This window comes from Drosophila melanogaster, chromosome 3R, assembly GCF_000001215.4.
Source record: "Drosophila melanogaster chromosome 3R".
NCBI lineage: Eukaryota > Metazoa > Arthropoda > Insecta > Diptera > Drosophilidae > Drosophila > Drosophila melanogaster.
Window position 1 is genome coordinate 30,517,059 of NT_033777.3, and position 17,153 is coordinate 30,534,211.

The 17,153-nt window shown below is 43.0% G+C and overlaps 2 protein-coding genes and 2 long non-coding RNA genes across 18 annotated transcripts in view, besides 1 other annotated feature; 2 read left to right on the forward strand and 2 right to left on the reverse strand.

Moving 5' to 3' along the window:
- On the reverse strand, nucleotides 1-9,979 carry jdp. Of its 3 annotated transcripts, none has more exons than NM_170501.2 (5): nucleotides 9,926-9,979; nucleotides 9,185-9,317; nucleotides 6,170-6,271; nucleotides 2,589-2,705; nucleotides 1-1,515 (listed from the first exon to the last, which is right to left on the reverse strand). In NM_170501.2, exons 2-5 carry the CDS (start codon nucleotides 9,269-9,271, stop codon nucleotides 1,273-1,275), a joined length of 549 nt encoding a protein of 182 aa, NP_733380.1. In that variant the 5' UTR covers nucleotides 9,272-9,317; nucleotides 9,926-9,979; the 3' UTR covers nucleotides 1-1,272. The 3 variants fall into 3 exon arrangements, with proteins under 3 accessions (NP_733380.1, NP_651807.1, NP_733381.1); NM_143550.3 differs by having other exon boundaries at nucleotides 2,550-2,705; NM_170502.2 differs by lacking the exon at nucleotides 1-1,515 and having other exon boundaries at nucleotides 2,332-2,705.
- Nucleotides 9,980-11,221: 1,242 nt separating this feature from the next.
- Nucleotides 11,222-14,803, reverse strand: lncRNA:CR45552 (long non-coding RNA:CR45552). Of its 2 annotated transcripts, NR_125296.1 has the most exons (4): nucleotides 14,794-14,803; nucleotides 13,509-13,856; nucleotides 13,074-13,372; nucleotides 11,222-11,438 (listed from the first exon to the last, which is right to left on the reverse strand). It is a non-coding gene; the product is annotated as a long non-coding RNA:CR45552 (long non-coding RNA). The 2 variants fall into 2 exon arrangements; NR_125297.1 differs by lacking the exon at nucleotides 11,222-11,438 and having other exon boundaries at nucleotides 12,520-13,372.
- On the forward strand, nucleotides 13,297-15,319 carry lncRNA:CR45553 (long non-coding RNA:CR45553). 2 transcript variants are annotated; one of them, NR_125298.1, is made up of 3 exons: nucleotides 13,297-13,418; nucleotides 13,929-14,501; nucleotides 14,625-15,319. It is a non-coding gene; the product is annotated as a long non-coding RNA:CR45553 (long non-coding RNA). The 2 variants fall into 2 exon arrangements; NR_125299.1 differs by lacking the exon at nucleotides 13,297-13,418 and having other exon boundaries at nucleotides 13,966-14,501.
- A 229-nt stretch (nucleotides 15,320-15,548) lies between these two features.
- tmod (tropomodulin) overlaps nucleotides 15,549-17,153 on the forward strand; it is a 46,299-nt gene continuing 44,694 nt past the window's right edge. For 3 of the 11 annotated variants that reach the window (NM_001382033.1, NM_001104512.4, NM_170504.4), the window contains exons 1-2: nucleotides 15,549-15,586; nucleotides 16,038-16,449. In NM_001382033.1, the coding sequence (NP_001369033.1) occupies nucleotides 16,228-16,449 (222 nt within the window). In that variant the 5' untranslated portion in view covers nucleotides 15,549-15,586; nucleotides 16,038-16,227. Of the gene's footprint in view, nucleotides 16,450-17,153 lie in introns of all 11 variants that reach the window. The other 8 variants (NM_001276183.1, NM_001276182.1, NM_001170305.3 and 5 more) reach the window with 7 other exon arrangements.
- Nucleotides 16,797-16,842: a mobile genetic element.

Here is a 17,153-nt window from a genome sequence, read left to right on the forward strand (position 1 = left end):
GAATACCTGAGGTTCCGCCAGGAGTGGGAACCCCTTTCAAAAATTTGATTTATTTGTGATCTGATCGCTCGCTGCGTGTAACATTCGCCAGCTAAGTTAGAACCAACACTAATTAATGTGTAATTGCTAGTACTAGCTGGAGCCCCGCCCACCGCCCCTTCTAAGGGGTCGGGGGTCGCGGGGTCACGCCTTTGGCTTGCAGCTGTTCCTCCCTTTCTGTTCCGATTTGATCTGGATCTGGTCTGCTCTATCCGCAATATGTGTGTATTTGAATAAATTCAATAGAGTATGTCTTAAAACAATTTTCATATGTAGTTGTATAAGTAATGCATTTAAATCCAGCAACAACATTTATGTAGTAATTATTTCTCTGCGCTGCGCATAATAGTACAATAATAATGACAATAATCTCTGCTATATGTATAAGTTGAAAAGTTCACCGCTCTATCCATCAAAACATTTATATAAACTCTGCACTTTTTTTTTGTTTGATTTTTCTTTGATATTTTGTCACATTTTTTTTTTTTTTTGTTGATTTTCTGCGAAAATGATTTTTCAGGTAGGGAAAACAGTTCAGTGGAGCTTTTCGCAATGTTGCATTTAAAAAGGACACCGAGTGAGATTTACTTTTTTTGACTATGCAAATGTGTCGTGTGTATAGAGGTTTAAATTCGCTTTGCCATGTCTTTCAATATGTTCTCATTTTCTGGCTCGTGGTGGGTGAATCGCTAGACTGTCACCAGTTAAGTAATAGTTTAGTTTCAGTTACAGCTTTAGCATTAGCTTTAGTTTAGTTTTGTTTGCTGCCAAGGGATTGTCTTGGTACATTCATGGTACTTGAAACATCGATATACAAATACACTGATTACATAAATATATATATAGTATATGGTGTGTATATTCATATATGCATGACTGCGATAAAATTTGACTAATTACTTCAACTTAAAATTCTTGCCGCTCCGCCTGGGATTTTTCATCGGGGGAGTTTATTGAAATTACAGTTTCTTTCACTTAAATATACGTTAGTTAATTACCATTTTTCTATATATTTTTTATTTGTACACCTATAAACATCTATATAAGAGTATCTGTGCTCTGTGGTTCGCAACGCTTAAGTTACACATCGATAATAAACTTTGTTTCCCTTTCAGAATATTTTGATATAATTGCATAACTTTCGGGATAGACACCCAACTCCTCCTGCTCGCTCATCGGTTTGACTTGAAATATTTTTAAAATTGAAACATCTATATGTGGCCGACGACCCTCTTAGATCTCGTAGTTGCGGAACTTGTTGGCCACATCGGTGTTCTCGCCGCCCCACTCGCCCTTGCGACTCCCGTAGTACAAGGCCGCCCCGCCCTCCGAGGCCCGCCGGTGGGCGGGATTGGGGGATGCTGCGGTCAGGCCACCGCTGCTGCATCCTGCACCGGTTCCAGGTCCCTGGGCAGCTGCTCCACCGGTCTCGGGCAGCATGCGATCCTTGGTCTTGGGTGTTACCCAGTGCATGGACTTTTGTTTGGTTGTTTGTTTTGGTTGGCGTAGCGTGAGTGGGTGGGAAAAGCATTTAATTAGATCAAATTCCCGCGGTTTCGGTCGAGGACCAAGGCACTTTGGTTCGGTGCATTGGTCCTCCTTTGCTTCGCATGCAATCACACACACGGGCACACACAGAGTTGGATGAAGAGGCACATACAAGATAGGTTTGCATTCGGTGGATATCATTGGGCACTCAGGAGCGGGCTTATAGAGAGACACAGAGAAAAAAAAGGGGTAAGGGAAAAGGGGGTTCTAATTGGCTATTTATTGTACACATCTATCACATGGAACACTGACAAGTGAGGAATAAAGTTCCGGAGTTGGTGAGCTACTGGCAGTTTGGGAATTGGTAATACCAAACGAAAAATACGACTTAATAATAATAATGGGGTTTCCCAAGAAAAAAGTTCCAAGGAATGAAAGTTCTTAAGGATATTAAAAGACACAATGACAAATTTTAATTACAAGACAAAAGTTGAGACAAAAGCACACCCTCTTCGTAATGAACTACCTTGAATGAAATTTAATAGAATCCAAGGGACTATTCTGTTCCCGTTTTTGCTAGGTGTCCGAGCTGAAAATTAGAATTGCAAATGCGGATTTGGGGCCCAAAAGCCCCGCCGCCTTTTGAGCGCCGGACAATGTCAGCAGCTGATGGATAACGACAATTTCCGCTTCGCTCGGCAGCGGAAATTACCATAGAGCCTTGTGGGCGGGAAAGTGGGTGGCTTTCGGGCGGGTAATGAATAATCGCGTTAATTGTGCTACAGCAAAAATGAACTCCGGCTTGGCTTACAAATTTCATTACGAGCGCGGCAAACAAACCAATGAAAAGAAATTTAAAAAACAAGGCCAAGCGTTGACGCAGTGCAGCGGGACACAAGGACGACTTTAAGGGATCGGGGCTCCCGCCGTGCCGAAGTGAGGAAGTGAGAGGGCAGACAGAGTGAGGGAGACGGGGCGACTACTTCTCTGTATTCGCTGAGTTCCTGGCCCATATCGCATACCTCTTTATCCACTTTCTCGGCAATCGTGTATCTTCTCACCTGACCGACATGCTCCTTCATGCCCAGCCACTGTTTGTAGCTCATCGAGATGCCGCTGTTGCGCCACTTGTCGTAGATGGCCCTCTTTTCGGGATCGCACAAGGTTTCCTTGGCCTCCTGCGAAACAAAAAAAAAACAAGAAACATTTTAATCGTACTTTTATGGCAGAGTCACGACTCTGAGCAATCAAAGTTGTATCTATAAATTTTTGGTTTTATTAGTAGAGCAATCCGGCAACGCAGGAATTCATCAAGACCACTCTCAATCTCAATATCTTGTAAACCAATTCCAATGACCTTCTCTTTGATATTTCATTGGAATTTGTTGTTCACAAAGTTTGGAATTTCCTTACATGAATAATCTGCCGCACAGATTCACGGAAATTTCTCATTTTGCAGCACAAACTGTGTAAGAGCAGCTTTAACGTATTTTCCTCGAAAGTGAACATGAAAGGGGCACCAGCACAACACACACAACATCCATGCCCCCGACGATGAAGATCGCCCCCTGAATGTCAGGTTTCGGATTTGCTCAAGTGCAAAATCAACAGCTGCCCAGGTTTCGGGTGGCAACCCCCAAGTCCCCAAGTCTTATTTTCCGCCATGGTTGGGCCTCCTGCATGTTAATCAATTTCATATGCCACACTATAGCACACTTATTGGCGCCCCACACACACAGGACACACCCATGCACACAAGTGGGGAATACCCGCACTCACACACTCTCAACTGCAGAGAGGCTTTCACATATTTGCACGCTCAAGTGATTTTGATAGCCTCGGCTGGGCCTCGATATGTATCTTGACTACTTTTACGACCAGACCCAACATACACCTATGGCCACAACGGTAGACACCGACACGCTCCAACGGAGTTGAATACACACACAAAAGGGTACACGGTGAAAGTTATTGGATGAATTTATGCATAATGAGAATGTGTAATTAAATCCCATATAAATATGTCTAAAAGTATACCAATACATATCAAATTTCATATTTTTGTACGGCCATTATCCATTGTACTGTCGCATACTTTTGGACACGTTTATAATGAAAGGCAATGATTTGAAGATGACTAGAACACACTCGGGTATATTTTTATCTCAGATAGACAGACATCGACTGACACACATGCTCAATTGAGAGCTCTGAGATTTCATCGCTGGCCTGCTGTTTTATTGTTCCGTCGGCTTTTAGGGCCCTGTTTACATGATAATCAATTATTTCACTACCCACTGATTATGTGGGTCAGCAAACAAGGTTCAAATCCCCCCCCCCCCCCCTCTTCCTCTGATCCAAAGCAGCTGGAAAACCTGGAGGCAACTGGTTTGTTTGTCTTCAATTAGGGCAATCGTTTAGCTGTTTTTCATGGTAATCATTCGGGCCCTTTGAGAACGGCAATTAACACTTCGGAAGCGGCTGATCTGCACATGACCAGAATCAGAACGCAGTTCTATACTCTGATCCTGCGCCTTCATCCTTGCTGTCTTGTTTATCCTCTTTTTTTTACTGTAACATCTAACCGTATTGCTTGACGTCCCAAGGCATTTATCGGGACAGCTTGACAAGTGAAAATTGTGTTGTAAGTTGTTAGGCGAATGCCATGCTGATGAAGTCCCGGCTCATTTGCATACTGTTCGGCGAAAAGCTGTGGAATTCGCCTAGGAATCATCGCCCCTGAAAATCTCAACATTTCATTTTAAACGCTCCATGGGCCCACACACACGGTTTTTGTTTTATGGCCAGCCATAAAGGTAAGTCCTCCTGCATATCCTGACATATTTACGAGCACCGCACACATGCACGTCCGATATTACGGGCCGTAAATTGTACGGCGCATTCCTTTTCCGGCGGACAGCGACAGAGGAGCTTCCGAACGGCCATAAGTATTATTACGTCTCGGCAAGGGAAATTGCCCAGTCCAGGGCGAACGGACCAAGGACCCTCATGAATATTGAAGGGCGAGGGGCTCGGGTTTCGCCTTAATTTGGTCCTTTGTTATTTCTGTGTGTTAAAACTTCGTGTTCGCCGGGGAAATGGAAAATAAAATACATCAGCAACCTGTAGGGAGCTACAATAAACTCAATTAGGAACTTAACCCACCTCCACAGATGACCGAAAGCACCCTATGCTCATTTAAATGCAATTCCACGAAGCGCTAATTTAAATGTCAAATTAGTTAGCTGATTAAACTTACAATGCACCTTATGTGTACTTCCACTTTGGAATATGAAGCGGGAAAAATCGCTTTTAAGAAAGTGCAACCTTTTTACTTACTCCCAATTATTATAAGTTCAGTTAAATAATCTGATAAAATCTAATTTTATTTTCATATTTTCCACTCTACAAAAAGCTGATCATCCCCCATCAAAAAGCCTTGTTTTTACTTTAGGCATCCCACTCTTTTCCCCTTGACATCAATTTAATTTCGTTTTTAGCCACACGTTAATGAGTTGTCAGGTTTTCGACACGCCCTTTTCGTCCCCCGACCCCCCCCCTTTTTGGTCCTTTGATGAGAAAAATCAATAAACGTTTTCAAAAAATATATTGCGTATGGGTAATTTATTTTATCTCATCGTTGCCGCCTTGTTTTTCTTTTGTAGCCTGGAAAATTCAATTTGAGGATATGAGGGCTGCGTGTGTGTGCGAGTGTTTGTGCCACTGAATAGTGTGCCTGTGTGTAAGTGGGTTAAGTGCATGTGTGTAAGTGTGCGAGTGCAAAGGGCAGCCATTGTTTAATGCAGCTTAAAACTTTTGCCAACTGACAGACACGATTTTGAATAGATGCGTTCGGTTCGTAGCTAATTAAGGAAACTATCAAACTAACAAGGAAAATGCCTCCCACAGACCCCAACAATTTATCAAGATCAGAAACAGAAAGTTTTCAACTGAACTTGAGCCATCTGTGCGGCTCTGAAGGTCCGCCAACTTCCGAGAAGTTCAACTTTCACTTCGCTCTGAATTTCCATATATATTCGAATATATAAAGAACTTGGCTGTCATATTCTTAGTGCCGTCTATTTAACGCTACCAATACTTTAAACAATAAATCGGTGTTGTTTTGAACATTGTTTTAAAATGCGCTTAAATATTTTCAGACACCTTAAACTCTCGAACTTTTAAGACGAAAATAAATGAATATCCCTTTCAAATATGGTTCAATTTAAAATGTAAATCCCTCATAATTCTCATATTCCAAAAGCAATTCGTTTGGTGCGGCTTCGATAATTGTCCCCTGAGCTCTCTCTCATATCAGAGATACATTTTGGATTAATTTCGCCCGGGGTATCCAAACACATTCGAAGTACTTCGCCTGCTGCCAGGATGCTTAAGCAGAGTAAGTATCAAGTTTAAACATCTTTTAATTTTAAGCTTGCTCCGGTAACTTTCATCTCAACATGAACATATTGCCCCACCGGCTGTCATATTCACAATCCACCCGAATTCGCCGCGCCCCGAAAGCAGCCACACGCCTGGAAACTTCATTAAATATGTAAAATTCCGAAACGCTTGCCATTTTCTTTATTTCAGCCGCTTTCCCTTGGATCTTTTTCCGTGTTTTCTTTCGCCTTTTGCCTACCTTTAACTGCTGGAACTTGGCCTCCGCCTCCTTGTCGCCGGAGTTCTTGTCGGGATGGTACTGAAGGGCCAGGACTTTGTACTCGGCCTGGATCTGCTCGGGCTGCAAAGGAAAACGGAGAGGAAAGGCAAAATTAGTCGGGCAAGCTAAGTGAATTGCGACGATGAGTTCCCTGCCATACAAATTAACTAAGTATTTTGTGGCATACATTTTTAAAATGCCCTTTCCGGCAAACAAATTGTACATATTCCACGTTACATAATGGCAGGGCAAACAAGGACACAAGCGATATGTGAACGTCTCCTGTGGCATTTAGATTTCCAAGGAGACCGCAGCTCAGGTAAGCTGTCACTGGCAAACAAATCCCCCGCAAAATGGGGGGATCAGCGCCCCTTTCCAGACCCGCAGCCACCTCCAACCACCGAATAGCGAAATAACAATAAGCAAACATTAAAACTTGACGAGCAAAAACGTTCGTGCACAGTTAAGCACCACTTAAAGTAATAGAAAAGCTGTCGCTTTTTGCCATTACTGCGTCGGGTTGGGAAAACTATGTACTGGCAGAAAGAAAAGCGGAAGGATTGCTGGCAGCGGCGAAAAACTTTGAGGGTTTGAAATGCTGCTGCCAAATAAATTCACTTGTCAGTGCCCTTGACTTTGGCAAAAGGCTTTTGACACTTGGCAAACAATTGTTATTAATTAAGCCCAAGTGTCTTTCGGCCAAAAGCAACAAGTTGACAGCTACCAACGATGATCTGATACTCCCTATCCTCGGGACCTGAAGTAAAAATGATGACGATGATGATGCTCACAGTGCACTGTGCGCAAAACTAGGGATTCATGCTGCTAAAAAAGTATACTAACTTATTTATCCAAACGCTGACAGAGTTTCCACTTCATTTATAGTAGCCGGAGCTATGCCCAAAAAATACTCACTTTCGCCCAGTGTTCACCGTACAAAGCTGCTTGTTTATTGTCTTGTAAATGGAAATGGCTTTTCGCGCACCATCGGACGGAGCACAAAGGATGAAGGCAGCAGCACAGAAAAGAGATGAGAATGACCAGTATGGGTCCCTTTTTATTCCATTCGGTTTCGAGTCTATTGTACGCGGGGGAAACGTCAAAAAGCAGCTGCCATAGAGCTAACATATTTAGGTCACCATGGTATTCGGAATATACAATATATGTGTTCCTATGATGTTGACAGAATTGATGCTTTGCATTCCCCATAGATGTTTTTCTCTTCCAGCAGCAGCAGGTGGATTACTTGCGTGCATTTGCTGTGCCAACCCATGCTCTGCAACGGTGCGTATGATTAATTTCAGCTACAATTAATATTGCTCATACGCCAGCGAGTACGGGGCCGAAGCAACCGCAGCCTTGGGCTTTCTATAATTAGACCAATGCAGTCTGTTCTAAAGACGTTCGTTGAATCTCGAACTACTACTTTGTAGGCTGTTCCAATGGAATGCGATTCCCAGGGGAAAGTTCAGACACTTCGTACTTCACCTTGTATTACACAATCGAATGGCCCCAATTAATGCCTTGCAAGCCAATAAATTGTCACCGCAATCAACCCAACCAATTTCAATTTCCACTTGATTAATTCCCCCATCAGATTGCACCCGGCCAATTAAAATGGCCAGAATCGCTTGCAGATCTCTTCTGCAAATTAGCCCTGAAAACATTTCAAATTTGTGTAGCTCTGGTTAGAGGATTGTTTGGCTTGCGTATGCAAATTCTCACAGACTAATCTGCATGAGAATGGAATGGCTGCATTCTTAAGTGGGAAATGGGCGCCAAGTCGAGATAATTGTCGGGCAGTATAGATAGTAGCCGATAGAGATGGTTCGGCATACAATGACAGAGGGGGTCAGGGGTCAGTGGCAAAATCTAGGGCTACGTGATAAGGGCCGGTCCATAATGCTTAGTGCCCCTCTGCTTCTCTGATTTTCTCCAAGCTCTCTACAAATATTTGATTTTGTTTACATGCTCAGCCAAATCGATTTCAGGACTCGACTCCCAAAGCTCCTGCATTATTCAAGAGATTCCATTCCCACTCAGCCTGATGCAGTCGACAGCTCGCAAAAAGTGTGTGGTTCCCTGGCCTCAGTATTTTCTGGGCCAATAAATTTGATTAGAGCTGGCGTTCTTGCACCTTTCGCACCTTTCACATCAACTGAGCCAGAAAATGTGACAGCTCAGGATGAATGTCAGGGCTCTGGAGTCGAGTCTGCCGATGGGTAAATGCCATTAAGCCGCCCGAGATTGCCTGCCAAAACCAAGCTCGTTAATTCTCTTCAGACAGCAGTTGGCACAGCCCACAATCGGGTGGCTTAGATGGCCTCTTAACGCTGGTGAGGATGGTGAGCCCTTGGATCTCTGGACCTGTGACTCAAGCTGCACTCGATGCTCGAACTGCATCTGCTGCGGCGGGCGGATCAACGCCAATTCTGCCAATCTACGATGGCTGACTGAGTAATTGAAACTAATTCTCAAAGCAAACCTCTCGCCTTCGGGGTACACTGCAAGAAAACTTTTCCGAACTTTTGATACTCGCAGAGCTCACATTGGTATATGGCAATATTTAATAGTGTATTCTTCTCATTGACCAAAATAAAACAATACGTAAGTACTTTTTCTTTCAGTGCTCAGTCGCCGCACGAATTGTATTTGATTTCATAGATGATTTCATGCGAAGGTTTCTATTGCCTGCACGAGAATTTAATAAGGAATTTGACTTTAAGGCTTATAAAAGCTATTAAATTAGGCCACCGCATCTCAAAACTGGTCCGAACTACGGGCCCCAATTCGATTAGTCGCACTTTTGAAAGCCACAATTCGATTAGTCCCTAATTAAATTCGAAGGAAAAGTTCGATGAGCAGAGCGAGTTTGGCAGCCCTGAATAGCAAAAGTTGGTGGAAACATTTTGAGGATAGCAGTTGACTGAAGTTGGGTGGTCAGATACATAGATATAAAAAGTGGTGGCACGATTGGATTGGATGGCAACTTACCGATGAGTTCTCATCGCAATGGAGCAGACCGTAGAAGTCCTCGTTGGGACTGCGCTTGTAATTGATTATAGCATCAACGGCGCTCATTGCGTCAGTTATTCCTGGGATCGGTCGGGAATTTATATATGTTTTTCTGTATCGGAAGGAAGTGGCCCAAGTTCAGGGACAGCAATTAATGAAATGATATTTTAAAGAAGATACAAAGTTTGTTACTTAAACTTTACTTTCACCAGTCCACAAAGAATTTCGGGATTACTAATTCACTTTTGGTTAGCCTATTTGCACTTATCATTGGTTATATTTTCCGGAAGACTAACAAATACTGGTAACTGAGATTTTTAGGCTGAATCAAAAGGCAAACGAAGGCGATTTCGTGACCTTCGATTTGGAACAATTAGCAGCTAAAAATAAGTTAATCACAAATGCACAAAAACGAAATCGCCAAGTAATCAGCTGAATGATCTGGTTTTGTTTTGGTTTTTGGTTTGGGTTTTTCGTTTGTTTTGCCTCGGTTGGTGGAAGCACTTTCACTTGTTGTTTTTCTAGAGCTTCAACTTTTAGTAAACGGTGGGAAAAACGTTGTTTATTTATTGCAGCCCGCTCAAAATCAAATGCGCTAAACACCAACTTGACTGGCACTAGAACACTCTCAGTTTTTGTGTTGTTTTTTTTTTTAAGTAACTCGGACTCCCACTCTCTGGGAATCAGCATATATAATATATATACTTCTTGGATATATACTTTGGGATAAGCGGCGCTCACGATGTTTCTGGCAGCGCGTCGAAAGTCGAACTGATGGTTCGCCACATCACGAAACTCGCTTCGCTCGTTTTCCACTTCGGATTGGATTGGTGGAGCTTGGAGACGGGAGAAAGTTCTCTCTGGAAAGCTCCACAGCCTCCCAATCCCAGAGTGAGCTGAGCTTTTTGAGCTTTGTAAGCGGGGTTTTGAAAATACGTGTTTCTTAGAACCGCGGGGGAATCCCACAATGTGCTTTAGGGTTTACCTGTTGGCAGCGATGACTCACTATCTTTGGTACTGCGGAATCCCCTCAAGTAAGAGAAAACCAATAATCCAAGATGTTGTATCTAAAATATTTAAACTGAATACAGGAATAATGTATTAAAAGGGCTATATTGACTTTAGGCGGTGATATTTACCGTTTTCTTTCGTTCGTTCAGTTTACATTCTCTTAAAATTGAAAATTGCACTTAAAGCACTAAAGCTGTGATGGCTGTTGGTTGCTGTCCTCACAAAAGCATCCCGGCTAAAAGCCTATTGAAAAGCTTTTCAAATAGAGCTTCTGCTATAAAAAAAAACAATCGTACCATAACTTAGCAATCCTTGACCACTTGTTGATCCAACGGGCTGAGCAAAAGAAGACCATCTTCCCACTGCAGAAGAAAGTTTGTTGAATTTGTTAAAGGGAAATTAATGTTCCACCCAAAAAAGAAAACTCATCAATCTGCGGCCAGCTGCTCGACAAAACTTTTTCCCCAAATGAAGTCAAATCGAACTTCGGACGAATGCGAATCCGAACTGAAAATAACCGAACCAGAGCAGCAGAGCATTGGTTTTCAAATTAAAAGAGCCAGCCGAGTGTGAAGCGAAAGTTTGCAGCAAACGGAAACGAAATTGAAAACTGTTGCATACTTCGGGGCGGAGTAGGACCTCAAAAAGGAGGCCTAGACCTAGCACCATCCCCTGGACCACACAGAAAAGCCGCACTGGGCGAAAAATGATTTCCGTTCATAAATCATCATAATGGCGAAGCAGGACCCGGCACATGTATGTCTGGCCAGAAAAACAGGACCAGAACCAAATGAAGATGAAACCATTTGACCAGCCCACAACGGTGGGTTTTCCCGAGGGCCGAGTGGGGCAAGGCCTGCGGAAAAGTGCGCCCGTGCGCGTTTGTCCGTCACGCACACAGAGAAGAAGAGGCAACGCAACCAGCAAATCGATTGGGACAAAGTTGTCGACTGAAAGATGTTCAGTAACTGCAATATTGAATATTTACCTTTAAAGTATATTGTTATTGTTATATTGTTTCTTAATATTAATATCACACACCTAATTCTTATAATAAACATTTTGATAATCAGATTAAAGCTATTTTATTTCAGAAACAGTATACAATTTTAAGTTTATGGAGGCCTTTCGTTCCTGACAGTCAATATACCCTACTATCTCAGTGCCAACGTATGCTCACACACACACACGTGTTCTGTGCGTGTGACGTCAACAAATGGAGCTGGAACGAAATGAAACGTTTTAATTAGACAAAAGAGCAAGGCAACTATTTATTTCCATTTCTGCTTCGACTGTTCACTGTCCACAGCCCGCAGCTAGCTGCAGATACAGTTCCGACTACTGGCACAGATACAAATGCGGAATACTTAGCAAATATTCCAGTCCAACCCACTCTTTTAGCTTGCGGCATGCAGTTGATGATAAACCTTCTTGGCCAGAATAGTTGCAGCTCGCCCCCAGTACCACTCTTTTGAGAGAAGCCACTCTAAGCTTTTTTTCAACTGGAAGAAATGATATCGATATCTAAGGCTATATCCAAGTAAATACAAATTTTTATGCAGGCCTAGATCTATATGCTAAAAACCAAAGCAAATGTTATAGAATTTGAACATAGCTGTCAAGATATAAGCCATCTAATGTTTGGTTTTTTACAGTGTTCTTTTGCGGTGAGTGTTGAGACCCACTTGGATTCCGATAAGCGAACATTTTCCGCAGCATGCTTGCCAGGGCAAACATTGGCAATGGCCAAAGAATTGCTGGGAAATTGCTCATTCGCCGGGTGTGCGGGGCCAGAGATTCTTCGCCATTGCAGATTTATGCATGCCAGTAGTAGTAGTAGAAGTAGTTGGAGTAGTTGGCTACCAGATTAGAGACATTCCATTGCTTCCAGCCAAGCTGCACCTAAAAGTATGCTGTGCGAATCCCTACTGTTTGCAGTTTCCGCTTTAGTTTCCCCTGAATTGCATTCCCAACCCAGCCCATTACCAATCCATATCCAACTATCCGGGTGTTTGTCTTTTTCTACACTTTCCGGCTGCTGCTGCTAACTGCATTTCGCTTCAGTTAAAAGGAAAATCGCAAGTCAAACAAGTCGAGTGCTGGCGAATCTGAACCTTACATCGGTCGATTGCCAGCTGCTGTTCCCCGATTTCCCGCAATTTCCCAACCAGCCCTCCAACAGCTCAATTAATGGACGGCAGGCAATGAAAATTCTCCAGAAGTTGACAGAAATCGTTTTTGGGCCTTCCGCTTCTGCATGTCGAGACTGAAACTTTCTTCATTTCCCAGAATCATCTACACATGAATCTTGGCAAGGCATTTCCCTTGGTTTTATTTTCCCTCTAGGTCAGCGAGAGTCAACGACACTTGGCAAGCGGGCCGCATTCAAAGAAAACTCGTGATATAGGGAGGGAAAAGCTCGGAATGGGAGGAGTACACAAAGAAAAATATATTCAAAATCGGCAATCAATTTAATACAGCAAACTGCAGACTTGAATTTGCGCTGTGCTATTTGAAATTTATATTTTACAGTTCCAGAGAACCTATGACTCTCATATAATCTAATAACATTTTGAGATATTCCTTTTCTCTTTGTGCTAAAAACAGGCAACGTTAGCTTGTTGGATTATAATAAAAAGCACTTCATTTACTTTGTGCAATTTACAACTGTGAAATAAACAGGGAAACGCCAAGGCCAAGGAGCTCTGAAAAGTGGCTGGGAAAAGGCAATGTGGAGAGGTTCCTGTATATATGGCCGGAAAAAAAGGAAGTGCGGTCACGCCTCGGCTGCACATGTCACCCCTTTGTATCTTGTATCTTTCTGTATGTCTTTGCCGTCACCGCTTTGTTTTATTACCAGTTTGCCTCCATTCAGAGCAGTTCATCTCCATCCAGTTTGTTTTTCCTCGCCTCTGCTTGCCCTATAATTTATTTATGCATGTATTTTATTAAAGATTTCCATGGCGTCGTTCCGTTCTCATTCTCGTTGTCGTTATCGCCGCTGTCGTCATAGCAGGCCATCCCCAGTCACTTGTTGACAAAGAAATTACTTATTAATCATATTTGAGCGCTGATTTCTCGTCGCCAAAGGATCACGAGCAGCTGTGATGGGGAGCACATGTGCGTGCATCCACAGAGGGCTCCAAAAATATAGCACTTAAAACATATTCGAATAAAATGCATTAAAAGTGTGTTATAGCAAGTAAGTTAAGTATAACATAAACCGCATCTCAAAATGAAATCATACAGATATATCATTGCATATGACTGATTAATCATTATCCTTATTTACCTTAAAACCCATCCTATTTGCCTAACCCCCGCTGTTCGTGTGTGGGTGTCTGAGTGGCTTTTGATGTGTGTTATCTCATGTTATCCTTTGGCTTCCTCTGCCGTGGCTTGTCTGTCATCAGTGTGGTTTTCCACATCCAAACACACAGATGCAGAACAGGACCGTCGAGAGGGGAATACGAAGGAGTTTGCTGCTCTATTTCGTGGCTCTATTCATTACCCAGCGCCCGCAACTCCGCCCTGCCCCTGATCCCATGCCACATAATTGCATTTGCTCATCAGAGACACATCCATTGGATGTATCTATATTCAGGCATTTGTCCCGCATCATGTCGCTGCGTTTGCCGAGCTGAAAAGACATTTTCGAGAATTAATTTTAGAATATTCCGTCTTGCGTGTGCTTGGCGCTTTGTTTACACAGCGCTGCGGGGAAAACCGGGGGTCCGTTCGAAACACTTGTCTTTCATATATCTTGTGCAGTCCGCGATGCGATACAGGAAGTCCGCACATCGCTGTCAAAACTAAAGCCCCCAAATGCCAGCAATTGAAAGCGTTCGCTAATCAAAAATCTAAATCGGAATCAGCACAAAATCAGAAATCGGACAGAAGGCAGAAGGTGAAATCACTTGAGATGGGCATCTTCCGACAGATGCCCCTGCCACAAGGCACCCTGTACAGGCCCCGCTGGCTGTGATGCACTGCCTCCACTCGCACATCGAACGCTGGCCACGGCAAAGGAAAAAGGGAAAAAAACGAACGGAAAATAAAGGAAAAAAAAAGAAAAGCGCATGAAAAAGGAAAAGACGGCGTCAAATGCCGCCCGGCCAAATGGCCAGCCGGATCAGCCCAATGTATTCCACCCGATTCAGAGTTGTTTGCCCACAGAGGGTATCGATGAGATGTCTGGGCTTATTGGAAAAAAAATGTTGGAAAAAGGGAAATGCAACACGGGCTTATGGGGATAGTAAGTCCCTCTGATAGAGTGGACAAATTGGTTTGTAAATTAATTTTAAAATCTATCTAAATTCAAGTTTATAAGATATTTTTACTTCTTGAATAAACATTCTATAATTCTTATTGTAAAACTCTATTCTTACTATCAAAATCTCTTTTTTAGGTATTCCAAAGTCGGAAGATATCACTATCTTCATCCTTGGCTGCCTCTTTTTTCTGTCTATTGTTAAATCCACCCAAAATAGCTCCACGCACATTGACGAGAAGAGTGCGTGGGTCTTTGACGGGGAGTATGGAGAGTAGGGGGTATGCGGAGTAAGGGGAGTACAGACCATATGAGATGGCGAATGAGGAGTGTTGGCACTTCACGGCGGAGTTTCACATTCTGACGGGCCTCAGACGTCCGGCAGCCGCACTAATTGCATTCGCCTGGTCAAACGAAGAAATTGCAACAGGCGGACAATTAGCGAGCGAACTCATTCGCATTCAAATTTCACATTTGCTCAAAGAAAGAACAGAAATACTGCACTCAGAAAAATGGTTAACTCACTTCTTACTTCATTGCAGATATTTTGATATTTTATAGAACTCTGGAGTTCAATTTCGGAAGGATTAGGATACATGTGGGATCACAGCCTTGTACTTTTACTTTTTAACATACGAAATATTGTCAGATAGTTTCCTCTTTTTACCAAATAAAGCTTTCTAAATGTAAATCCAATTTGGTAGGATTTTCTCTCAGTGTAGAGGCACACAGTGTAGAAAAGATCGGAACGAAGGCAACAAAAAACTTTTGAAACGCGACGAAGATCAACGTTCAAAATTGAGCAGACGTCAGCAGCGGCAGCAGATCGGCAGAGAACTGAGAGTGAGAGTGGAGGAGAGAGTGTGGAGAATTGCTGGCGCTCTCCCGAGCGCTGGGGGTCTCGGGCCGTCCCGCTCGCACCTGCGGCTAACACATTGGGGGCCTCTGCCCCACTAGACCCTCCGGAACTCAGACCGTCTCGCTCTGCTCTCCGGCGTCGGTTCCGGTGGCAGACGGCAGAAGATTCTAACTAGAAGAATTAGAAGAAGCTAGGACGGAGGCAGCAAGTAGAAGACCCGTGATCGTGTAATTCGCCTCGTGTGCGTTCCGTTGTTCCGTAATTATTCCGGATTTGTTTTCGAAACAGGCTGAAGTGATGTGATGGGATTTCGATAGCTCCATCTTTCAACTTGTTTCGCTTTATCCGCCTTTTGTCACCACGGCTCTACGTTATTCCGTTGTCCCATTGTTCCGTTCTTCCGTAGTCCCATTGTTCCGTAATTCTCCGTTCTCCGTTGTTGTCGCGCCTTTCGTGGCCGCTGGTCGACGTTACGTTTTTACAGTTCGATAATCGAGCACTTCCCGAGAGGATCGAAGGCTCCAGGCATCTGCGTAAACCACGAAGGATCTACAGTACCTCTAAATATACCGCCCTTAGGTCGAAAACAAGTTACTAAAAAACCAGCGCGCCGTGAAATTCCTCTTGTTTATATAATAACCAGCGGCTGCCAAAAGCCCAGCGGAATATACAAAAAATATTCATTTTTCTAGCTCTGGTCGTTTGTATTTTTCAGGCTAAAAGAAAGAAAATAAGAAAGAAGAAAACCCAAGCAATTCTGCGTGTTATGTGTTATCGTTGTGATCAGTGATCCAGTGATCAAGTGAAAGTGAACACAAGAACGTGAGAGAAAGCCAAGTGAATCAGCTCGACTCCAATCGAAAAGGATATAAATCAGAGACAATGTCGGACATTGAGGATGTTTTCGGTGGCTCCGCCGAGGAGACCAAGCCCGAACCCGATGCCCAGAGCAAAACCAGCGTGGTCACCGAGCACACCGAGGAGGTGATTCCCGGCGAGACCGAGAAAATGGTAACGGAGACCATCGATGAGGATGGCGATGTCGTGGAGGAAACCACCGAAGTTACCCGCAAAACGGTGAAGCGCACCATGAAGATCACTGAGGTGAGTGAACTCTGACCCATGGATCCATCTAATAGCCGCCATTATCCATTAACTAACTTATTGTGCGTGTGCTGAGTACAAACATAATTCGAATAGCCATGAAAATCAATATGTATTCTGAATTTGAAAACCGTTCAAGAAGCTATAAAAATTCGGGAACTTGGGAAATTCTTAATGGAAACTATTTCCAAAAGCTTTAATGTTAAGTGCATATTCGCAATCAACTTAAAGAACAGTTCGTTAAAATTTATTAAGCATGGAAATTTTTATAAAAATATTTTCGATTCAAGTATTGTTTACCAAGCTTTTGGTGGGGGGATATATGCCGCAAAACAACATCTTGTTTTTGCATTGAATTTATATAAAAACATCGCATATTTTTGCGAAAGTAAATGACATTCCATTTTACATATTTCCGAAAATATTCTTACGGAACTACAAGTTTAAACCAAAGAATCCGCCCAAAACTGAATGATTTCCTCAATAGTTGGCCACCCCCGATCGTTTGGCTTATGAAAGACTATAAATCATTATTCTCATATTCTGAAGGGATCTTCTGCCGTACTGGTCTCCTCGCTTGTGAAATTGGCCAAAACATGGCGAACTCTGGCTATACATTATTTATACCAAGTGCCATTTCTCTATGTGCGTCTTAGCGAATTGTTTATACGGTCCCACGAATATTATAAATCTTCCCATACATT